Genomic DNA, 22472 nt, shown 5'->3' with positions numbered 1-22472 from the left:
ATGCGCTAGACAACGCAAATTCAGTGGATGTTGTCTACATAGACTTCAGTAAGGCTTTTGACAAGGTGCCAACTAATAGACTGCTATTGAAGTTGGCAAACCTTGGTATTGCCGGACCTCTTTTAAAATGGATTAAGGATTTCCTAGTAGGTCGTAGGCAAAAAGTAAGAATAAATTCCAAGTGCTCCATCTGGAGACCAGTACTTAGTGGAGTACCCCAAGGTTCCGTCCTAGGTCCTTTACTTTTTATAATGTACGTTAATGATCTTACAAGTATAGTACAGTCGCCAATGTTATTATACGCTGACGATGTAAAAATTTGGCGAGTAATAACTGGAGACAAAGACGCATTTACTCTTCAGGCGGACTTAAATAATATGATAAACTGGTCTAAAGAGTGGCTAATGCCTATCAACTCGGAAAAGTGTGTCTACATGCACTTGGGGGATTCAAAGGTTAATACGTACAACATAGGGGATGTGTCATTACCCGTAGTCCGGTCTCATAAGGACCTAGGGGTGACAGTGAGCAATGATCTTAAGACGACGGCCCATTGCCGGGAGGTCGCAGTTAAGGGGTTTCGAACCCTCTGGGCTTTAAAAAGGACATTCACTAAGCTTGATACTACCATGTTCACCACATTATACACATCCTTAGTGAGAACTAAGTTAGAGAACTGTGTTCAGGCTGCAAGCCCCTGTTTAAAAGGTGACTCAGACATACTAGAAAAGGTACAAAGGGCAGCTACGCGTGCAATTCCGGAACTCCGGGGTTTATCATATAAAGAGCGGCTTGAAAAACTGAACCTCTTTACTCTGTCCTATCGCAGACTAAGGGGAGATCTAATATTGATGTACAGAATACTAAGAAATGATTTCGGACCTAACTTATTCTCTCTCTTCCTTCCCACTAGATCGGGACACCTCAGAGGACATAGCAGGCGAGTAGAAAAGCCAAGAACGAACAAAATACCCGTGGCATACAGGTTTTCACACCGAGTCATCAATACTTGGAACCTGCTGCCTGAAGCAGTGGTATCCGCACCTTCAATTGACTCTTTCAAGAGAAGACTGGACACTCACAGAAGCATACTAGAAAAGGAATAACACAGGCCGTAGGCCTTCTGTCCTTACTACACAAATCTGAATCTGAGTAGATCGGGATAGTCCTTCCAACATACAACTATCGTACTCGATGTCGGCAGTTGACAGATCAAAAAGGAAGTTGAATCAATTGAAGGGCTTTCACTGATAAGACTAACTCCGATCACCCAACCTCAAGCCAAAGCTGAAAGTGAAATTGAATCTCTAACAGTTGACCTTGCCTGGCTTTCGTCCTGCGGCTGCTGTATATGTGGGTATATTTACATTGATACTGTGTAATTTTCATGACAGTGCACCGTGGTCCAAATCAAAGTTAGCTGCGCGTTGCCTGCTTAGTTAGTGTATCCCAATCTACCAGTTTGGGGTAAATTTCGGGTTCAAATTATTTGACGAGGAAATGTTTCGGATTTTATATCCCACCTATGTAAGACCACATTTAGAGTACTGTATCGAAGCAGCTAGCCCATGTCTGGTAAAGGCTACTAGCTCACTTGAGCGTGTCCGGCGTGTGGGAACGAAATTAATGAAGGGTCTTTCTAAACTCCCTTACAATGAACGTTTTAAAACGCCTAAACCTTTTCCCTTGTCGTATCGTAGGACGCGAGGTGACCTTATACTGGCATTTCGTATCTTTAATTACGATTTGGGTGGTAATGTCTTATCTTTTTGCTCCCTCCAGCACTAATAATCTCCGAGGTCATAGCAAAAAGCTTCATAAACCGCGATCTAATAAACTTAAAGTGGTGTCCCGTTTTTCTCATCGAGTAGTCAATGATTGGAACGCCTTATCCGAACAATTATAATTGTTTGGATACTATAGTATCAGCCCCATCAGTGAATATTTTCAAGGAGAAACTGAACCTTCACTGGAAGGCAATCTGTCAGGATTAACACAGGTTCAACGTACTATCTTTATTACTGAAGATTGAACCTCTGACTCTCGCAAGAGCCAGAGGTTCATGAGCTTCGGAATAACGGGTGCTGTACAGGAACAGATAAAAACTTCTTATGCGGCCGAAGACAGAGTGAATGTAAATGGGACACTATCTGAACTGAAGCCGGTTAAAAGCGGCGTACTCCAAGACACAATTTTAGCCCCCCTACTTTTCTTTTTTACGTCATTGAATCACTGCGACAACTTAGGTCGTCCACGTTATGGTTTACAGATGATGTGAAAATATGGAGAACAATGGGAAGTGAGGCTGACCATTTCTATCTCCACGCTGACCTAGACGAATTAGTTAGGTGGTCCCACAGCTGAGGCTTGGGAATTAATTCCAGAAAAAGTGTCGGCGCACATCGGACATGGTAAGAGATACCAGTAAACTATCGACGGGACATCTCTTCCGTGCGTGCGAGAACACAAAGACTTAGGAGTACTAGCAAGTCATGAATTTGGAACAACTACGCATTGCAACGCAGCATCTGATAAAAGTTTCCGAGCGTTGGGGTTACTTCGCCCGAGCATTCAAGTGCTCTGACGAGATGTTTCGGATTTTATATACCACCTGTGTAAAATCACACTTTGGGTACTGTCAGTCAGTCAGTCAGCTACAACGTACAACCAGGCACATATATACATCGGTCCAGGTTGCCATACCTCATTAGCACAGCAAGATGAACACCGGATTCATAAAAGTAGTTAATTCAGAGGTGGTAATATATAGGAGGAAAATTGCATATAAGGATACAGTACAGGAAGAAAGAATTAGTTCGTAGAAAGAAAGATATGAAGTGATTTTAATCTCTTAGTTTAAGGGAAGACAGGGAGTGTATGCACCGACGCCATTGTGATCGATTCTGAGCCATGTCACCAAGAGTCTCCAACCATCGGTTACGAAAGTCACGCGGACCCCAACTAAGTAGTCTGCATCTCCGAACATGGCTCAGACTGGAGGTTAGTGTCTTCAAGCACTGATGCCACGTTTTGGTTTGGCCGCCCCTAATTCTCTTCCAACCATCTAACACCCGTTAGCATTGCACGACGTGGTAATCGGTGTTCAGGCATACGTAACACGTGGCCGTACCATCTCAGTCGATGAAGATTAACAACCTCATCAACTGATTTACCATCATTACCTAATACCCTGTGTCTAACCTCACTATTACTTACCCGGTGATCCCAACAGACGCCAGCAATATTTCTAAGGCATCTGTGGTCAAATACTAGTAGCTTACGAGTGTCTTCTACTCTTAATGGCCATGTTTCGCTGCCGTAAATTAAAACAGAACGGACTGCCGCGCAGTATACTCGTCCTTTAATTGATAGACGGATATCTCGCCTTCGCCAAAGGTGACGTAAGTTGGCAAAAGCCAAACGAGCTTTTCGAATCCGTGCTGAGATTTCGTCCGATACCAGCCCATTAGGGCTGATCAGACTTTGGTGGTGCTGATCAGACTTCCAAGATAAGTGAAGTTGTCGACGCGTTCGACTACTTCACTCCCTATCCTTAGTTCAGGTGTTAACGCAGGCCAGTCCTGAAGCAACAACTTGCATTTAGAGGGAGAGAAGCTCATTCCAAACATCCTGGCATTGTTGCTCAGTGCTACCAGAAGACTCTGCATTTTGTCAGCGTCTTCACCAAACAGGACTATATCATCTGCGTATTCTAAGTCGATAAGTGGACCTCCTGGTAGGGGATCAATACCCGACAATTCAGTCGACGAGAATGTTATTTCCATCAGTAGATCTATGATGAAGTTAAACAGAAATGGAGAAAGTGGACAGCCTTGACGGACACCACTTGAGGTTGCAAAAGTAGATGACAGTTCGCCATAAGCTCTGACTCGACTAGTAGTGTTCGAGTAAAGAGCCTTTACAAGGTTTATGTACTTCTGGGGTACGCCTTTCAATGACAGACACTGCCACAGAATCTCGCGGTCTACCGAGTCAAATGCTGCTTTTAAGTCAAGAAAGACCACCATTGTCGGACGTCGATAAGTATGCCTGTGTTCTAGAACCTGACGAATGGTGAATATGTGGTCGATGCAGCCACGACCAGGTCTGAAGCCAACTTGGTTCTCTCGTGTTTGCAGTTCACAAGTCTTAGTTAGGCGTCTGATAATTATCGAGGCTAGTATTTTAGATATTATATTAGTTAAACTAATCCCTCTGTGGTTGTCACAGGATGATTTTGACCCTTTCTTATATATTGGGACGATAAGTGATTGCGACCAGTTAGATGGGATAACGTCTAACTCCCAGATCTTAGCTAAAATATTAGTCAACCTAATCGCTAAAATTGGACCACCATCCTTAAAGACCTCTGGAGCCAATCCATCTGGACCAGCTGCCCTTCCTCGTTTCAGATTAACTATAGCCTTTTGAACTTCAGCAAGAGTTGGGGGACCTACTTCAATGTTCCATTTACACTGTCTGGGAATGGAGGGTAGTTGTAGAGTAGCTGAAGGCCAGCTGAACTGTTCTCTGAAATGTTCCGCCCATCGTTCTAAACGTCTGGACTGGGAGCAGATGAGTGTATCGTCTTTTTCCGATATAATCTCACTTACACTTAACTTATTAATTCCAGTTTCTTTTATTAGTCTGTAAAGCTGTCTTGTGTTCCCTATAGTCGCCGCCTTTTCCATCTCTTTTGCTTTCGTTACCAACCACTGCTCACGGTCGTTTCTTAGACTTTTTCTTAACCTAGATCTGATTTGTTGTCGCTCTTCATCATGTTCGGAACCTGATGGGATGAGTTTGCGAGAATCCATCAGTGTGATAGACTTTGAAGAAATCCACTGGTTCTTTGTAACCCTGTGGTTTAAGTCACTAATAGATTTCATTGCTGTTTCCACAGCTGTTTGTATATCTTTCCAAGCAACATCTGGGTCAGCCTCGTTTTCAGAACTACCTAAGTGTGACCTCAGTTGTTCCTGGAACCTATTTTTGGTTTTCTCGTTACTCAACTCAGTTCGAATGGGTCTTTTTAATGTGGCTTTTTTGCGTCCAGTGAGGCGCAAGCAGATGCGTGCCCATATTAGGGCATGGTCGGAGTCCAAGCAGCGACAATCTTGTACCGACCCTCTCCAACGATGACTGATGGCAATATGGTCTATTTGAGTCCATCGTTGGTTTGGTGTAGGGGGTCGCCATGTTAGACAATGTCTCTCCTTATGCTTAAAATTTGTGTTTGCTAAAAATAAACGATTGTCTGAGCATAGTTGCAGCAGACGATCACCATTATCTGTTCGCTGTGCCGGTATACTAAAATACCCACCTAAATACCTTTCTGTTTGGTTTAAACCACCTATCTGGGCATTAAACTCACCTGCTACGAGTACTATGTCTGAACGTTTAGCTTTCTGCAGAAGTTCAGATAGCTTTCTGTAAAATTCATCTTTCATTTCATCTGAGCTGCAGTCGGTGGGAGCGTAGGCAGAAACGACAAAAAGGCAACGATGTGTGTCTCTATCCTTCCGAGTTCTTACGGAGCCGTTTAGCCGAACAGCACATAGACGACTGTTGACGGGGATCCACTCTAACAGTGCTTGTTCCGCCCTCATGCTTAGTGCTATCCCTACACCTGCCAGTCCACGAGAACTGGCCATCGGGTCACCAGATACACGTAGGGTGTATCTCGTTGGCTCTCCGTTTTGCCGAGGTGGGGTCAAGTGAATGACCACACTGGAATCCTGTATGCGTGTTTCGGAGACAGCACACATCAATGGAAAGAGACTCTAGGGTTTTAGCCAAGGAAGCCTGCTGACCGATTTGACATAGAGTGCGTACGTTGAAGGCTCCAATGTGTAGTGTGGAGCGAGGTTTCAGTAGACCTGGGACAGGGTTTTGAGCACTAGAATCGTTGGCTATGGTGACACTTGAGGAGGAAGCCGAACGAGGAAGTTTAGAGTTGCAAGGCGATGTAGGAGGAATAATAGGAATTAAAGAGGGAGGTTGATTATGAATACAGTGGTCTTGAGTGCTGTTAGAGGTATGAGGGCGGTTATCACTTCCCGGTTGCCCACATCGTGGAAGGGTTCTTCTGGAGGTACCTGAAAAGGAAATCGGATTAGAAGTGGTCTTAGTGACCTGAGAACGTGACCGCAGTGCCCAAGGGACAACTGCTTGAGGTCGGTCATACACGACCTTTTTATGAGTAATTTTTGTGTTAGCTCCGTACTTGTTGAGACCTTACCGCCGGAGACGGATATCCGTGGGATAAGGTGAGGTGTGCATTTCTAGAGTAGACCATTTCTAACTCTACCCCTCCTTGTGGGAAGGCAGCATCGCTGTTATGCTGGTTGTCTGAAGGAAACACCTTACTGCTGTCACACATCTGTACAGTCAGCAGTACGACTTCGCCTTCGGACCTTGGGTTTGTTGCTTTTCGTCTTACTGCTCTTCAACCGACCTTTCTGACATGGTAGGACCTTGAGGAACGATTGTCCCAGCAAGTATAGCTCAATTGGTTCATCACGACAGACAAGCCCGACTACCACGTCAAGGCAGCAACAACGGTCGGGTTGGGTACTGTACCCAAACAGCTGGTTCATTTCTTATTAAGGATACCGACTCGCTTGATCTTGTTCAGCGTTTGAAAACAAGGTTAGTGAAGGATCTTTCCGAACTCCTTCACGACGGTCGCTTCAAACGTGGTGACTTGATATGGGCGTTCCGTATGTTTAATAACGATTTTAGTGTTAATATATCTTAGTTTTGTGCTCCCTTCAGTACTAATAATTTTTGATGCCATAGCACGATGGTCCGAAAATCTAGATCTAATAAACTCAGAGTAGGTTTCCGTTCTTCAGATTTAGATTTGTGTAGTAAGGACAGAAGGCATATGGCGTATAGTTTTTCTTTTTCTGGTATGTTTCTGTGAGTGTCTGTTCTTCTCTTGAAAGAGTCAATTGAAGGTGCGGACATCGCTGCTTCGGGTAACAGGTTCCAAGAATTGATGACTGTGTGAAAACGTGTATGCCACGGGTATTTTGTTCGTTCTTGGCTTTTTACTCGCCTACGATACCCTCTTAGATGTCCCGATCTAGTGGGAAGAAGAGGAGAGTATACATTAGGTCCAAAATCATTTTTTTGATATTCTATATGTTAAGATCAGATCACCTCTTAATCTGCAATATGACAGAGTAAATAGACCCAGCTTTTCAAGCCTCTCTTTGTATGGTAAACCCTGGAATTGCACGAGTAGCTGCTCTCTTTACGTTTTCCGGAATATTCGAGTCACCTTTTAAATGGGTTTGCGGCTCCAATGCAGTTTTGAAGCTTAGTTCTCATTAAGGGTTTTTATACTGTAGTGAACATAGTAGTGTCTAACTTGGTGAATGTCCGTCTTAAAGTCCCGAGGGTTCTAAACTTTTTAGCTTTAATATCGCAGCAGTGGGCCGTGGTCTTAAGTTCATAACTCACTGTCACCACAAGATCCTTGTGAGACCGGACCTCGGGTATAGGCACTTCTATGATGTACCTATTTACCTTTGTATCCCCAAAGTGCATGTAGACACACTTGGCCACACCAGCCATTTTTAGACCAGCTAATCAGAATATCTAAGCCTGCCTGAAGTGCGCATGCATCTGCGTTTCTTGTTATTTCCCGCCAGATTTTTGAGTCGGCGTATAGCAGCATTGGGGACCCAACTATATTTGACAGTTCATTTACATATCGTATAAAAATTAAAGGACATAAGACAGCCTTGCGGTACTCAACTAAGTACTGGTTTCCGGATGGAACACTTGAAATTTATTCTTACTGTCTACGACCTACCAAGAAATCCATAAGCCATTTTAGGAGAGGTCCGACACTGCCTAGATATTTCGGCTTCAAGAACTGTCTATTTGGTGGCACCTTATCAAACGCTCTACTGAAGTCTATGTAGACTACTTACACTGATTTTCTATTGTCTTGAGCCTCTATCCATTGCTCCCTTGCTTTGAGGTCTGTTGTACAAGATAAAACTTTTCTGAAATCATGTTGCTCACTGTTTAACAAGTTGTTGGTTTCCAAGATTATCATTATGGCCTTGTTGACTATTCTTCCCAATATTTTAATTATGACACTGGTGAGGCTGACAGGTTTGTATTTTGATGGAAGTCGTCTTGGTTCTGTTTTATGTATGAGCTTCACGGACTGTAATTATACATGTATTTCGTACCGACTTGTAGCATTCCACTGTACTTGCTGTGCCAAGGCTGATGGCGATGTTCCAACATTTCTTCTTTTGTCTTAGTAAACGTCGAATATCCCGGCCTGTCCAGGGATGACTGTGCTTTTTTTGGGGACTGTTCAGGGTATAAATGGTTGTTACTTGATTGTATAGCTGCCGGAAATGAGTCCATACCTCTTGTACTAATGCTCCTGAGTCCTTAACATGCCTCCACCAAAAGTGAGTAATTTTCGGAAGTTATTTGTTTAAAATAATGTCTTCTACTTCAGGTACACCGAGGCTTCGAAATTATAATAACTAGCTTTTGAATGACTTGTAAGAGCTATAATTTGCTTAAATTTAAACCTAAGTGTAGTAGTGCATCATTCAGACCATAATCATAACCATAATAATAATTCAAATCAATTTATGATATGATTAGTGTTAGTCATCAAACTGACTACACAGCGTCAGATTTTTTTCGCTCTAATGTATGCATAATAAATGATTTCTGAATTTCCTAGATTCCGTTGAATTTTAAATCATCTTTTGTACTCGTTGTGGTCTTTTTTTTAGTGATTGATAATAAATATGGATGAGATTATCCCAGGTCTATGGCTTGGACCTATGCCATTTGCAGAAAATATTTCAGTCTTAAAAAGAAATGGAATAATGTCAATTTTAACATTAGATATCCTGCCATTAGACTGCAATGTATTCAAAGGATTTAACATGAAGTTCTTGTATCTGCGTGACGAGCCATCCCAGGATTTGCTGGAAATTCTTGAAGATGCTTTAAGTTTTATTGATGAAAGTATAAAAAATAACTCAAATATTTTGGTTCACTGGTAAGCGGAGTAAATACATAGTGGTCTAGTTTTTTTAAATTAAAAACGGGTGAACGGAGTATAGTGCTATGGGTGTATCTCGCAGCGCCAGTGTTGTAATCGCCTACCTTATGCGTCGAAATCATTTATCCTATGAAGAGGCTTATAATATTGTTTCGACGAAACGGAGTATTTTGTAATTACGGTTTTACTGATTGAATGTTTTATGGTTGATTTCTATTAATATTTAGTCCAAATAATGGATTTATTAATCAGTTAAAGTTGTTTCATACTATGAAGTGGACGGTCAACCGTGATTCTCCATTATTTCAGCAATATATGACGAAAAGAACCTTCTCAGTTTTTACGGGTTTGCTGTTTATAAGTGTTATTTCTAATCCCTCTTTTTAATAGATTATAATGGTGATCTTTTAGAAAGTCAAACAGTCTATCAGTTGCACAACACACCTTCAAGTTTTAGATGTAAAAAATGCAGGTTTCTGTCCTTTAAAAAAATAAATACGATTTTTTTTTCAAAATATGAATTTATCATTGTAGACAAGTGTTATTCAATTCGAATCAGTTACGCATTCATCAAAAACCGGAGACAACACCTAATCCTCTTATAAATTCTACAAAATCCAAGAACACTGATAACGTATCTAGTGTATTAATCAAAGGTGTTTCATTAAATAACTCTCTTTTACAATGTGATAAAAATGAATTGTTCTGTGACCCATTGGAATGGACATTGCACAGTACTAGTGATGTTCAAGGAAAGGTATGCAATCCCGTTATTTCGTTGTTGAAGAATATGGAGTTTTGTAAACCACTAGTTTTAACATTAGTTTGTTTGCTATTCCTCCAGAGTATTTATACTTTGAACCATCTTTAACAGATATTTCGGCCATGGTACATTGTCTTTGTAGTATTAGGCAACCAGTTAAAGCATAGAACCTGATACTTATGTACATCGATTCAAGTTGCTATACCCTATTAGCACAGATGGATTATATTGTCATGCTTTATCCCAGAATAGTAGAGGCAGTAACGGTATCAGCGGCAACAAGAAATGTTAGACATCGAAGACACGACTCGGAAAGAAAATATAGATTGGTGAAGAGTTCATAATCTCAGAATTTAGGAGAATACAAAGAATGGATGCACCTGCGCTATGGCGAATGATTTTAAGCCATATTATTCAGTCTCTAACGATTGGTTGCAGTGATCACGCGGACACCATCCAGGTAGTCTCTACCTATTAACATGGCTCAGTCCAATTGTTAGTGACTTCAACCAAAACGTGGCATCAGTGCATGAAGTCACTAATTTCTAGTCTTAGCCATGTTGGTAGATGCAGACTACTTGGCTGGGGTCCGCGTGACTATCGTAACCAATGGTTGGAGATTCTGGGTGACATGGCTCAAAATCGGTCACAATGGCGTAGGTGTATACACTCAGTCTTCCCTTAAACTAAGAGATTAAAATCGTTTTATATCTTTCTTTCCACGAACCGATTCTTTTTTTCTGTACTATATCCTTACATAAGATCTTTTATATATTACACGATTGAGTTAACTGATTCTATGAATCCGGTGTTCATGTTGTTGTGCTAATGCGGTATGACAACTTGGACCGGTGCATATATGTGCCTGGTGCTACGTTGTAGCTGACTGACTGTTAGTGACATCATGGACTGGCGTTGCGTTTGGGTTTGGGCGCTCTTAGTTTTGTTCCAGCCTGTTTCTACACCAAACAACATCGCTCGTTGAGGTAGGCCGTAGTTAAGCTTACGTAACGAATGTCCCAACCACCTCAGTTGATACAGACTCACTACCTGATGGTAGTCTATTCCTAATCCATGCATTACTGAGTCTGTGATCTCAACACACATGAGCAATGCTTCGAAGACATCTATGATGGAATACTAGTAACCTACGAATATCCTCTATTACTAATGGTCATGTTTGACACTCATAAAGTAGAACGAATTGAACTGCTGCTCAGAGAACCCGTCCTTTGTTTGGCAAAAGGATGTCACCTGCACCACAAGTGATGCAAGTTGGTAAAAGCCAGTCGGACTGTCAGTGTATGTGAAAATTTCGTCAGTCATCAGATCATCATGATTAATGAGACGCCCAAGATAAGTGGAGTTGACGATGCGTTCAGTTGCCCCACTCATTGTGATTAATCCGGGTGATGACGCAAGCCAATCGCGAAGCAACATTTTGCACTTGGCAGGAGAGGATTGCATCTCAAACATGCTTGCATTGTGTTTTAAGATGGTCAGAAGACTGAATTTTTCTAGCGTCTTCACCGAACACAACTATATCTTCTGGACATTCCGAGTGAGTAAGTGAATCTTCTGGTAGATCAACACCTGAATAGTCGAACGATGATAATATTATTTCTAAAGGCATATCTATGACAGTTAAACCAGCCTGGTTTACTCGGGTTTGCTTTTCAAGAGTTCTAGTTAGATGTGGAAGTATTATAGAGACTAGTATTTTAGACACCGAATTATTTAAACTGTTTGCTCTGTGATTACCATAAGACGACTTTTGTGATTTCTTATAGAATAACGATCAGCGACCGAGACCGATTGCATTGAATTACGTGCAATTTCCAGATTTTAGCTAAGATCTCAGTTAATGTAACTGCTAGAACTGGGCCATCATCCTTAAAAATCTAAGGGGTTAGTCCATCAGACCCTGCTGCTCTCTTTCGCTTTAGATTGCCTATAGCCTTATCAACCTCACCAAGAGTTGTAGGACATACGTCTATTTGCTATTCAGCTCGCTTTGAGATAGTAAGTAAGTAAAGTGTGGTTGGAGGCCAGTTGAACTGTTCCCTAAAGTGTTCTGTCTATCAGTCCGATCTCCAGGATTGACAGTGAATATTAGTTCCGTCTTTTACTGAGATAGTTTCACTAACGGCTGTATTTTTATTACCCATTTCCTTGATAGTTCTGAGCAGTTGATTGCTGTTACTTATCGCAGCTGCCTTTCCCATCTCTTCTGTTTTCACAACTCACCACTGCTCACAATCATTGAGTAGGCTTTTTGTCAAGCAACGTTTAAGCTGCCTCCATTCCTCATCGTGTTTGGAGCCAGACGGGATGAGTTTACAAGTATCTATCAGTTCCGTAGATGCTGCTGAAACCCATTGATTTTTCTTAACATTTGGTTTCAGTAACTAGTAGATATCACGGCTGTTTCCATAGCTTGTTGGATATCATGCCAAGTTACATCGGGTTAGATATAATTTTCACGGTTGACTAGCTCCTTCTCTAGTCGTTCCTGAAATGTATTCTTCACTTTTTTATGATTGAGTTAGACTGTAAGAGGTTTTTTGCAGTGACTTTTCTGCATTCAGTAAGACAGACAGATACGTGCTCAAATTAGACCATAGTCTCAGTCTAAGCCTCTGCCCGACCGTTGTTGCTGCCTTGACGTGGTAGTCGGGCTTGTCTGTCGTGATGAACCAATTGAGCTATACTTGCTGGGACAATCGTTCCTCAAGGTCCTACCATGTCAGAAAGGTCGGTTGAAGAGCAGTAAGACGAAAAGCAACAAACCCAAGGTCCGAAGGCGAAGTCGTACTGCTGACTGTACAGATGTGTGACAGCAGTAAGGTGTTTCCTTCAGACAACCAGCATAACAGCGATGCTGCCTTCCCACAAGGAGGGGTAGAGTTAGAAATGGTCTACTCTAGAAATGCACACCTCACCTTATCTCACGGATGTTCGTCTACGGCGGTAAGGTTTCAAAAAGTACGAAGCTAACACGAAAATTACTTACAAAATGTCGTGTATGACCGGCCCCAAGCAGTTGTCCATTGGGCACCGCGGTCATATTCTCAGGTCACTAAGACTTCCTCTAATCCAATTTCCTTTTCAGGTACCTCCGGAAGGACCCTTACACGGTGTGGGTAACCGGGAATTGATAACCGCCCTCATACCTTTAACAGCACTCAAGACCACTGCTGACTGGTTGCTGAATTGTGTTGTTTAATCCATTAAATAGAATTCCTAGTCCAGTGGTGTGTGCATTTTTTGGTATTATATTTTACCAGACTTTCGTGTGTTATTACTTTTTTAATTGAAATATAGGCACGTACTCAGTGAATCTAGCTAATTCTCAGTGTTAGGCACTATCCAATAGTATTAGTTCTTCAACTCATTTCGCCTTTAGCTTTGTTAGTTCTTATAATAAATTTAGTCGGGATAATATGTAACCTATAATAGGGGCTCCATGGATTCTAATGGAGATGTATTTCGCTTGTTCAAATCTCACCATTTTCCTCGACTCTGGCAGCTGAATAGTGTCATAAACACTATTCATACAAATACTAACAGAAAGCCGAATTTATGTGCTTTTGTACATTTCTTTATCACATTTTAGCTTTATTGTCCTGGATGCAACGCTAAAGTTGGCTCTTTCAATTGGTGTGGTAAGCTTGTTTTACTAATAAAATTTATTAATTTAATTGGGAAAACTATTAAATTAATTTAATGTTTGTTTTTCACACACTTGAGGTAAGTGTTTACTGAAAGCGATTGTGGCTAAGCACAGAGTACTAGTGGGAAAAACATGTTAGTTGTATGGTGGGCGATTATTGTGGCGCATATCTATTTGGTGCCTCCTTGCACCAATGTTTATGTGTTTAAATAAATAAATATGTGAGTGATGTGATTAGCTTGTGCAAGCTGAAGTGTCTGGGAATTTGTTTGTCATTCTGATTTTCAGTATTTACCGATGTAGTGGTATGTTAAAAATTAGCTGAAGATAGTCAAACCAGAAAGTTATTTACCATCAATACGAACGGCCTTAATTACTAATGTCTGATGGCATTACCTTTGTGAGAATAAATATTGCACAAAAGTGGATCTGTCGGAGGAACTTTATTTGTTTAACAGCCTAGCAGTATGAAAGAAATTCAAGTAGATTAAAAACATCCGTAAAGCTAAAGCGAAAAAAACGCATAAAGCGTTCAACATTTTAAAGAAAATCGTCGATGTTTGCTCAGGATACTGAGTTCTGGATCATTTAATTTCTGTTATTCAAAGCTCTCACCTCAGGAAGTTTACACTTCCATGCGTATCTCGAAACAGCAGTGAGTAACCCCATAAGTTGGTGTAATGTCCTGGTTTATGGAAACACCTGTGATGGCTGTAGGTAATGGTGGTGTCGATCTCTTACCTGGAGAAAGACTTCTCGACCTTGAGTATGCGGATGATATTGTTTTACTGTTCAATGATACTCAAGCCATGCAATCCGCATTTACTCAGTTGGGAATAAGTGTCCGTAGATATGGTATGTGCTTTGCACCTTCAAAGTGCAATGTACTTTTACAAGACTGACAGGACACTGATTCTTTTCTCACCCTGGGTAATGAGCAGATAGAAGTAGCCGAAAAGTTGGTGTATCTGGGTAGCTGCACAGCTACTAGTGGTGGCCCCCAGATGCCCTGGTACGGCCGAGAGTGGGGAGAGTCCGTTCTCCCTCTCGAAATGCTCTCACATGGCCACGCGTATATAACCTCTGCCAGGGAAGTCCTACTCATTGCCTTCTCGTGGCGGGGTGTTTTTGACGAAATTGAGAGGATGAAAAGCGAATGTCCGGCGCTTTAACCGGGTTGGTGGACATGGAGAGTCCACTTAGCGGAGTTGGAAAACCCTGGTTCCAAACCAATGGTGCACATGACTCAGAATAGGAGCCAGTATTAATCCTACTGTAACTTCATTTTGCTTTTTTTTTAAATGGACGTAACTTCTTTAACTAGAAGAATTCTCTCTGGCTTTACTTTTCCTAATTGGACTGTTTCTCCCGTTATTATTATTTTACTCTCATATACTGAAGAAACAAATGGCGTATGAACCAGCTGTTCGTCCACGGCTACCATGGGACTGCTTCTCCTTACGGTGCTCCACTGCCTTGTGGATCAGACCTTCAGGTCGAAGGCTCCGGGTGTGGCCCCATAAGAAATCCACCTGGTTCCGTTTGGTCACTCAGGCAATATCACAGCCCTCACACATATCAAATGAGATTTGTGTGACGCATATGTATTTGGTGCCTCCTTGTACCAATATCTGTGTTAAAATAAATAAATAAATAAAATAAATGAGTGGTGGTGTGAGTAATGAGACCAATTCACGTATAGTGAGAGCCACAGCGGCTTATGCCAATCTGGGCCATCTTTGGCACTTTCATGATGTTAGTTTGGCTGTAAATGGTCGGATGGACAACGCTTCGGTGAGAACAGTCTTGTTCTGTGCTTGTGAAACCTGACCTTTGCGTGTATGGTCATTGTTGTTGCCGAAGGATTGTTGACATCCAGTGACAACACCATATTATTAATGCAGAAGTTAGGCATCGTGTGTTCGTGTACAGCGACGACAATTCAATTAGTGTCACTTTCTTGAAACATCGATTTCGGTGGTTCGGACATGTTCTACAAATGTCGTCCCACAGGATTCCACGTGATGCATTATTTGCCGATGCTGGGACTGGTTGGAAAAAAGCAGAGTTGGTTAGTGTATGAAATGTTGTCGTGGTGTGAAAGAAAGCTATACAGGACTGGCTTCTGTTGGTCCTTCACAACTTCCTGGTTGGGGTCTCAGATTTATTGCAACAGAGTGGCTAGAGACATTATCAGACATGACTCAGAATAGGAGCCAGTATTAATCCTACTGTAACTTCATTTTGCTTTTTTTTTAAAATGGACGTAACTTCTTTAACTAGAAGAATTCTCTCTGGCTGTACTTTTCCTAATTGAACTGTTTCTCCCGTTATCATTATTTTACTCTCATATACTGATTTCTGTTCTTTGTTGTTCTCCTCTTTCTTATATGCATTTTACATTCTCTATCTCTTCACAACTTTATTGTTATTGTGTGGTGGATATGTATTTGGTGCCCCTTTATACCAATATTTATGTGTTCAAATAAAAATAAATATTTGTGGTCAGAGAAACATAAACTAAAGACATTTGATGAATAATAGTGATATACACACACGTTTTTAAAAAGTCAGGGTTATAGGAGAATAATTGATGAAGTCAAAATGTGACTTAAATTTTGTTACTGTTTGCAAAAGACGGTTATCATTTGAACCAATTTTCTCTTGTCCTTCAAATAAGTTATCTCATCATACCATCACACAGAAAAGTCTAATGCTACACTATTTCTGAAGCCAATGTTCAAGCTATGTATCATTAAAATGTATTATACAGCCAAATTCGTCATTACTGAAGGAGTAAAACTCATGCTTCCCCCTTAAACATCATCATCATCAAACAGATGTCATGCTGGTAGGTGCGAATTACCTGGCTGAGTGGGGTTTGTACAGTTATTTTGACTGATAGGGAGAGATGGATGGTGACTAGCAGTGGAATCCAGAACGCACGTTTTGTCTTATTTGGGACTCGTCAGCTAGATTCCACTGCTGACCACCATCCGTCTCTGCTTATAAAGCTTGTTACTTAGGGCAATATCGTGGCAGTCCGCACATGATGCACATATGCCAACAACAGACTGATTAATTGAAGTTCCTAAACAACAATGGGAAGATACAAGCAAACAGTACTAAATGAATTTAAACTTCACCCCATTGGACAAGCAGGTGGCTATCAGGACTCAGTAGTTAGGTGGATAACGCGATGGCATTTGAAGCGAGTGGTACTGGGTTCGAGTTCCAGGATGAATGTCAACTCTGGGATGCAGGCACATTTGGTTGATGAGTTCCCAATAGGACGAAACGCACGTCCTGAATTCTACTGCTAGCGTCCATCCATCTCTGCTTATAATGCTTGTGATTCAAGGCAGTATCGAGTTAAGCCACACAGGGCGCACATATGCCAATACGAAACTAGTTAATTGCAGTCCTAAACATCAATAGGCAGATTCAAACAGCCAGTACAAAATGAATTATCGTGAATAATGATTGAGACGTTTTAGTGACATGGCTCATAATCGGTCTTAATAGCGCATATACATTCTCTGTTTGTCTTCCCTTAGACCATGAGCTCCATAGTTACCTTGTATCTTTTATCCTCTAAATTCATTCTTCTGAAATCGTATTATCTTTGTCTAGTGCATCTTTAATGTCACTGATACTATTACTACCACTAATTCTATCTTGGTAACAACTTAAATCGATGCCAGGTTCTACGTTGTTTATGATACACAAATAGTTGAGTCAGTCCAAATGGGTGTGTACACTAATTCGTATTAGGAAGTAATCGAGTTATGGCTTCAGTCAGATAGCCATTATCAACGTGTGACGTGTCACAAGTGTGCATTTATACAAGTTGCCACATTTCATATCAGGACATGGCGGCTAAATAAACAAGATGATGAGCAGGTGGTAGAAGAGGATATCGATTGTGACGGAACGCTAAATATAGTAAATACAGTCAAAAAACAAAAGCTATCAAAAGGTAGAAAGTCGGAAGTAATACTTAACTCAAGATTTGGAGCAACATAATGAATAAATGCAACTGGGCCACTGTTACGTGTTCTACGCCATGTCACCCAATGTTTCCAAACATTAATCAGATTATTTGTGCCGACCTTAACCAAGTAGTGTCTGGATCTATTAACATAGGTCCCCAACAATCATTGATTTCATGGACTGATATTACGTCTTGGTTTGGCCGCCATAACTTCCAATCTTCCACTACGTCAGCCAACATCTTTTAACGAACTAGGTAATATTTGGTGTACGTAACATGTTCCATCCATAGCCTCAGCAAAAGATTTGCTACATTCGTTCAGTACTGTGAATTTGACCCCAGTGTTGTTCACTCAGTTTTTTCTGAGATACGGAAGTAATACTTAGAAGACACTTATAGTTAAAAGCCTGTAGTATACTAATTTGTTCTATTCCCATAAACCATACTTAGCAGCCATATATTATTCTAGAGAGGATTGTTGTGCACTATGCTCTCTCCTCATTTTCCATCCGATCATCCTGCTTACGTCAAATGTGACGTAGGTTGTTAAAAACTGCGGGGAACTTTGAATACGTGCTCAGATTATATCAGATGTTAACCTGTTAGGGTTGCTTAGACTTTCAAGATTAGTAGTCATCGCTCTACTGCTTCACCTCTCACGGTTATTCTACGCTCTGACTCAGATTAGTTCTAAGCAGGAGTTCGAATTTACCAGGAGAGGAACTAATCCTAAACAACTTGCATTGTATGGGCTATCAAAAGACTCGATTTTGTCTGGGTCTTTTCCTATCAGAGTGATATCGTCTGCGTATTGCAAGTCGCTAATTAAATCTTTCGTTAATTAGAATAGTTTTTTATAAGTTAGAGATATAAAGTATTATTATTAATATAATATCTTTGCAGAAGTTTCATAAGTATGAATATAACTGGGAGTCTTGAAGAACATATAATTTTACGGATTTGGATTTGTTCAACTAAATAGCTTTCACAAATTTTATGTACTTTTTTAGCCAACCTTTTAGTCAGAAAGCTTGCTACACAATTTATCAGTCGATGAAATCAGATGCTGCCTTCAGGTGAGGAAATGCCACTATTGTTAGATGTCAGAAATTAGACCTTTGTTCTACAACTTCATAGAAGTTGAATACTTGATCAAAACACTTAAATCCATATCCGAAACCTCCGTGATTTTCTCGAATTTGTTGTTCACAAAGATTAATTCAAAGCAAACTCCATAATTTTTTTACGCAAGATGTTAGAGGCTAGTTCTTAAATTTATAAGACCCCTAACCCTCAAGAAACTCGTACACCTATGTGTGGGAAAATAATTTGTTTTTATCAATAAGTCTACCTAAGTCTTTAACCCATTGTTTATTAACTGGATGAATGTACCATACTTTCCACTTTTCAAACCTATTTGATGTCTTGCCTTTTTCACATATAATACCTTTACAACAGAAGATTTAAACCAAATTGTTTAAAAGGTGTACTAAACGAATATACCAAGTTTTTCATGATATATGTATATATATTCAAAACAAAACTTTATTTTCATTGATTTATTTAGGCGAACCATGTGTATGTGGCACATGGGTAGTTCCAGCATTTCATTTCAATCGTAATCACATTGATCGTGTACCAATACGTTCGAGAAATGTGATTACTATTCCATCGAAGCCTGTAGAAGACAACAATTCCTTCGTTACGAATGCCGATATGAATCAATCATAATCTTATCCACTGTATGTTTCCTCTATCCTATATTGTTCTGTCTTCTTTGTAATATATGAGCGCGCATTTACATCAAACTGATAGTTTTCTCAAGTTTCCTCCTCTTTCCTTAAATACAATTTAAATCAATTTAATATCTTCAAGAGATTTATTTCTTATGATTTATTTGATTATTATGTATATTTCCCACTTTGTTTTAGAATAGTTGGATCCATTCGTTTTATCAATAAAACTACATTCTGTTTCATGGAATTCTTGTGTTTTTTTTTGTCAAACAGTTGAGATAATAAGCAATAGTACCTGTTCTGTGGGTGGTGACATTGATATTGATATATTGCAAGTGTTTAACAAAAATCTAATTGATATGTACAAAAATATTAGTAATCTAACATCGCTACATGCAATCATCCTGAAGATACAGATGTTTATTAACAGTTGTCTACGCAAAATACTTCGGATCCGTTGGCCGGACACTATTAGCAACAACCAACTGTGGGTGAAAAGAAACCAGATCCCAGCGGAGGAAGAAGCGCGGGAAGTGGATAGAACACACATTGAGGAAGTCATCCAACTGCGTCACAAGGCAAGCCCTCACATGGAATCCTCAAGGCCAAAGGAAAAGAGGAAGAGCAAAGAACACATTACGCCAGGAAATGGAGATAGACATGAGAAAAATGAACATGAATTGAATGGAATTAGAAAAGAAGGCCCAGGACAGAGTGGGTTGGAGAATACTGGTTTGCGGCCTATGCTCCATTAGGAGTAACAGGCGTAAGTAAGTAACATCGCTACATCCATTTTCTGTCGTTTATTGTCAATCTAAACTCTTTGATCAATCATGTTCGAATCTATCAGTCAGTCAGTCAGTCAAAAACAACTAAGGAGCTGAGGTAATACAAAGCAAATTATTGCTACAGTGTAATCACGGTTTGACAGGCGGAAGATGAACTCACTTATACCAGTGAGATTTCTACGACAGGTGAAGAGCCAACACGCATACACATTTTACTCCGTATGGTTTGCCTAAGATTTTGGGCAGATCAATACTAAAATAAGATTTATAAATCCATTTCGAACGTATTTATTATTCAAGATGTACAAAACGAGTTTTGTCATTTACATCAAATAAGACTCATCTATTTATAGGGGGTTGTGGAGATAGTCGTGGTCGTAGATATGCACAACTGTGTACCTCCATACTTAGATAAAACGGTTGTCCGGTGCTTCCAGCTTTCTAATAGTAATCTAACTTAGATCGGTTCATGGTTTCAAACACATGCTTATTGTAAGTTGATCATTAAATTTCATGATACGAAGTAAATCCTTAAAATTTTAGACAAAGAACGTGTTACCCCTTGAAGTATTTCTCTGAGAAAATTAAATAAAAAGGGAGGGAGTGCATGGTTTTGACTCAGGCTAAGTCAAATGATATTTTCTAGTTGATGTTAATTTATGATGGAAGCTGTCATCAAATTAACCGAACTGTTGCAAATAAATAGGAAGTTGAGATATACATTTGTGGCAGCGTTACACTTCCATAAGCTTATTGACAGGACTTATTTAAAACTCAACTTTCGTTTTGAAATTAAGTGTCATTCATAGTCCCATTAGTTTATTTGGGCGACTGGCTGTTGGATCTGGCCGATCTTTCGTTTATATATATATGTAAATGCTTGTATGTATATATTCAGACAATAATGTATACATTGATTTGATTTACAAATTAAGTTCTCACTCCATTTATCCACTCAAATTGTTTGATCTGCTAAATCTTTATGCGTGATATATAACCATCCTTAATATACCTCGTATTCAACTTCTTGTATCGAGTTGTTAAGTAAACTTTGTCACTCAACGGGATCAATCTAATAAAGTATATGCAATTTCTCATTGGTTTCGAATAGGGTTAGCACAGAGACAGTCACTGTTTGTAAGGTCTTGTTAATTCAGTTGTGAAGTTCAATGACAAAATCTTTTGCTTATTTTGATAGTTAAATCTTTCGGGAGAAGGAATCTATAAGAAATATAACTTAGATAGTGAGTTTCTGAATTTACTATTGCTCACACTCGTACGGTTGTCAATATATATATATATTGACAGAACAGGTAGAATACCAAGCTAACAACCTGACAATTTCTGACTAGTCTGTTATAAGGTCAATCTAGAACATTGAACATCATTAAATTAGATGTGGACAGATCTGGCAACTAATGTGGTGACAGTTAAAATAAACCTACATGTACTTTTTAATATTCAAGATATGTCATCAGTCGTGATAGATTTATCAGACATACTAGTTTGACGTTGTCCTGAAATAGTCTACTGGTAAAATACATCGAAACTGTTCTTTTCAAACAGATTAATGCGACAAACTACTTTCAGTTAAAAATCTTTGATCATCTATTCGCCTATCAAACCTTTCAAAATTGTATTTGAACGCGTTTCTTTTGCTATGTTCATAGACTATAAACAGTTTACGAAAGCACTTCATGAGAAGTTAGCGGTAGTCACATAAGACTCATTATTAATTAAGATGCTTGACATTAGAATCAGGCAGTCATTTACTTTGTTTGGATATATACAATAGATTTGACCATATAATGGTTGACATAGTTTGACTGTTAAATCTATGTAGTGGTTTTATTTATCTGTTAACATATCAATAACATCAGATGACAAAGTTTTGTATCTTTTAAGGCCATGACAACTGAGGCTACTGATAAGCATACTGTTCATGTTATGGGTTTCAATTGTGCCTAGCACATTGGAAGTAAAGGTGAGCAGTTCAAAAGCTGTTATTTGTCCAATCATTGGTGGAATATTTAAAATATAAAAGAGTTCGGACTCTATTATTAATTGTGACCAAAGAGCAATCACAAGTAATTCGTTCAGGATTCGACTATAGCTTTTATCTTGACGTGGTGGTCGGGCTTGCTTGTCAAGATGAACCAATCGAGATATACTGTCTGGAACAGTCGTATCTCAAGATAATATCACGCCAGACAGGTTGGTTAAACAACAGTAAGACTAAAAGCAGCAAATCCAAGGTCCGACAGTGAAGCCGTACTGCTGACGGTACAGAGGTATGGCAGCAGTAAGGTGTTTCCTTTAGACGACCAGCATAACACCGATGCCCCCCCCCCCTTTCCACTAAGAAAGAGCGAGGTTAGAAAAGGTCGACCCTAAAAATGCATACCTCGCCTTATTCCACGGATATCCGTCTCCGGCGGTAAGGTCTCCACAAGTACGGAGCTA

At 40.0% G+C, this 22472-nt stretch overlaps 1 protein-coding gene across 6 annotated transcripts; it reads left to right on the top strand.

Annotated features, from left to right (window-relative positions):
- Window positions 1-1282: 1282 nt before the first annotated feature.
- Window positions 1283-20860, top strand: DUSP12_1 (dual specificity phosphatase 12). Of its 6 annotated transcripts, XM_051212570.1 has the most exons (8): window positions 1283-1353; window positions 8781-9052; window positions 9117-9227; window positions 9283-9401; window positions 9446-9527; window positions 9590-9812; window positions 13435-13483; window positions 19053-20860. In XM_051212570.1, exons 2-8 carry the CDS (start codon window positions 8796-8798, stop codon window positions 19214-19216), a joined length of 1005 nt encoding a protein of 334 aa, XP_051072759.1. In that variant the 5' UTR covers window positions 1283-1353; window positions 8781-8795; the 3' UTR covers window positions 19217-20860. The 6 variants fall into 6 exon arrangements, with proteins under 6 accessions (XP_051072759.1, XP_051072758.1, XP_051072757.1 ...); XM_051212567.1 differs by having other exon boundaries at window positions 8781-9227; XM_051212571.1 differs by lacking the exon at window positions 1283-1353 and having other exon boundaries at window positions 9117-9401; window positions 19053-19468.
- Window positions 20861-22472: the final 1612 nt, after the last annotated feature.

This window comes from Schistosoma haematobium, chromosome ZW, assembly GCF_000699445.3.
Source record: "Schistosoma haematobium chromosome ZW, whole genome shotgun sequence".
Taxonomy (NCBI): domain Eukaryota; kingdom Metazoa; phylum Platyhelminthes; class Trematoda; order Strigeidida; family Schistosomatidae; genus Schistosoma; species Schistosoma haematobium.
This window is presented reverse-complemented; position numbering and strand designations above follow the sequence as displayed.

Bases quoted from the DNA above. Each gene is read 5' to 3' on its own strand.
- DUSP12_1 (XM_051212570.1), top strand. From the start codon at position 8,796: ATGGATGAGATTATCCCAGGTCTATGGCTTGGACCTATGCCATTTGCA. The intron at 9,053-9,116 runs GTAAGCGGAGTA...AACGGAGTATAG, and splicing joins TCAAATATTTTGGTTCACTG to TGCTATGGGTGTATCTCGCA. The intron at 9,813-13,434 runs GTATGCAATCCC...ATCACATTTTAG, and splicing joins CTAGTGATGTTCAAGGAAAG to CTTTATTGTCCTGGATGCAA.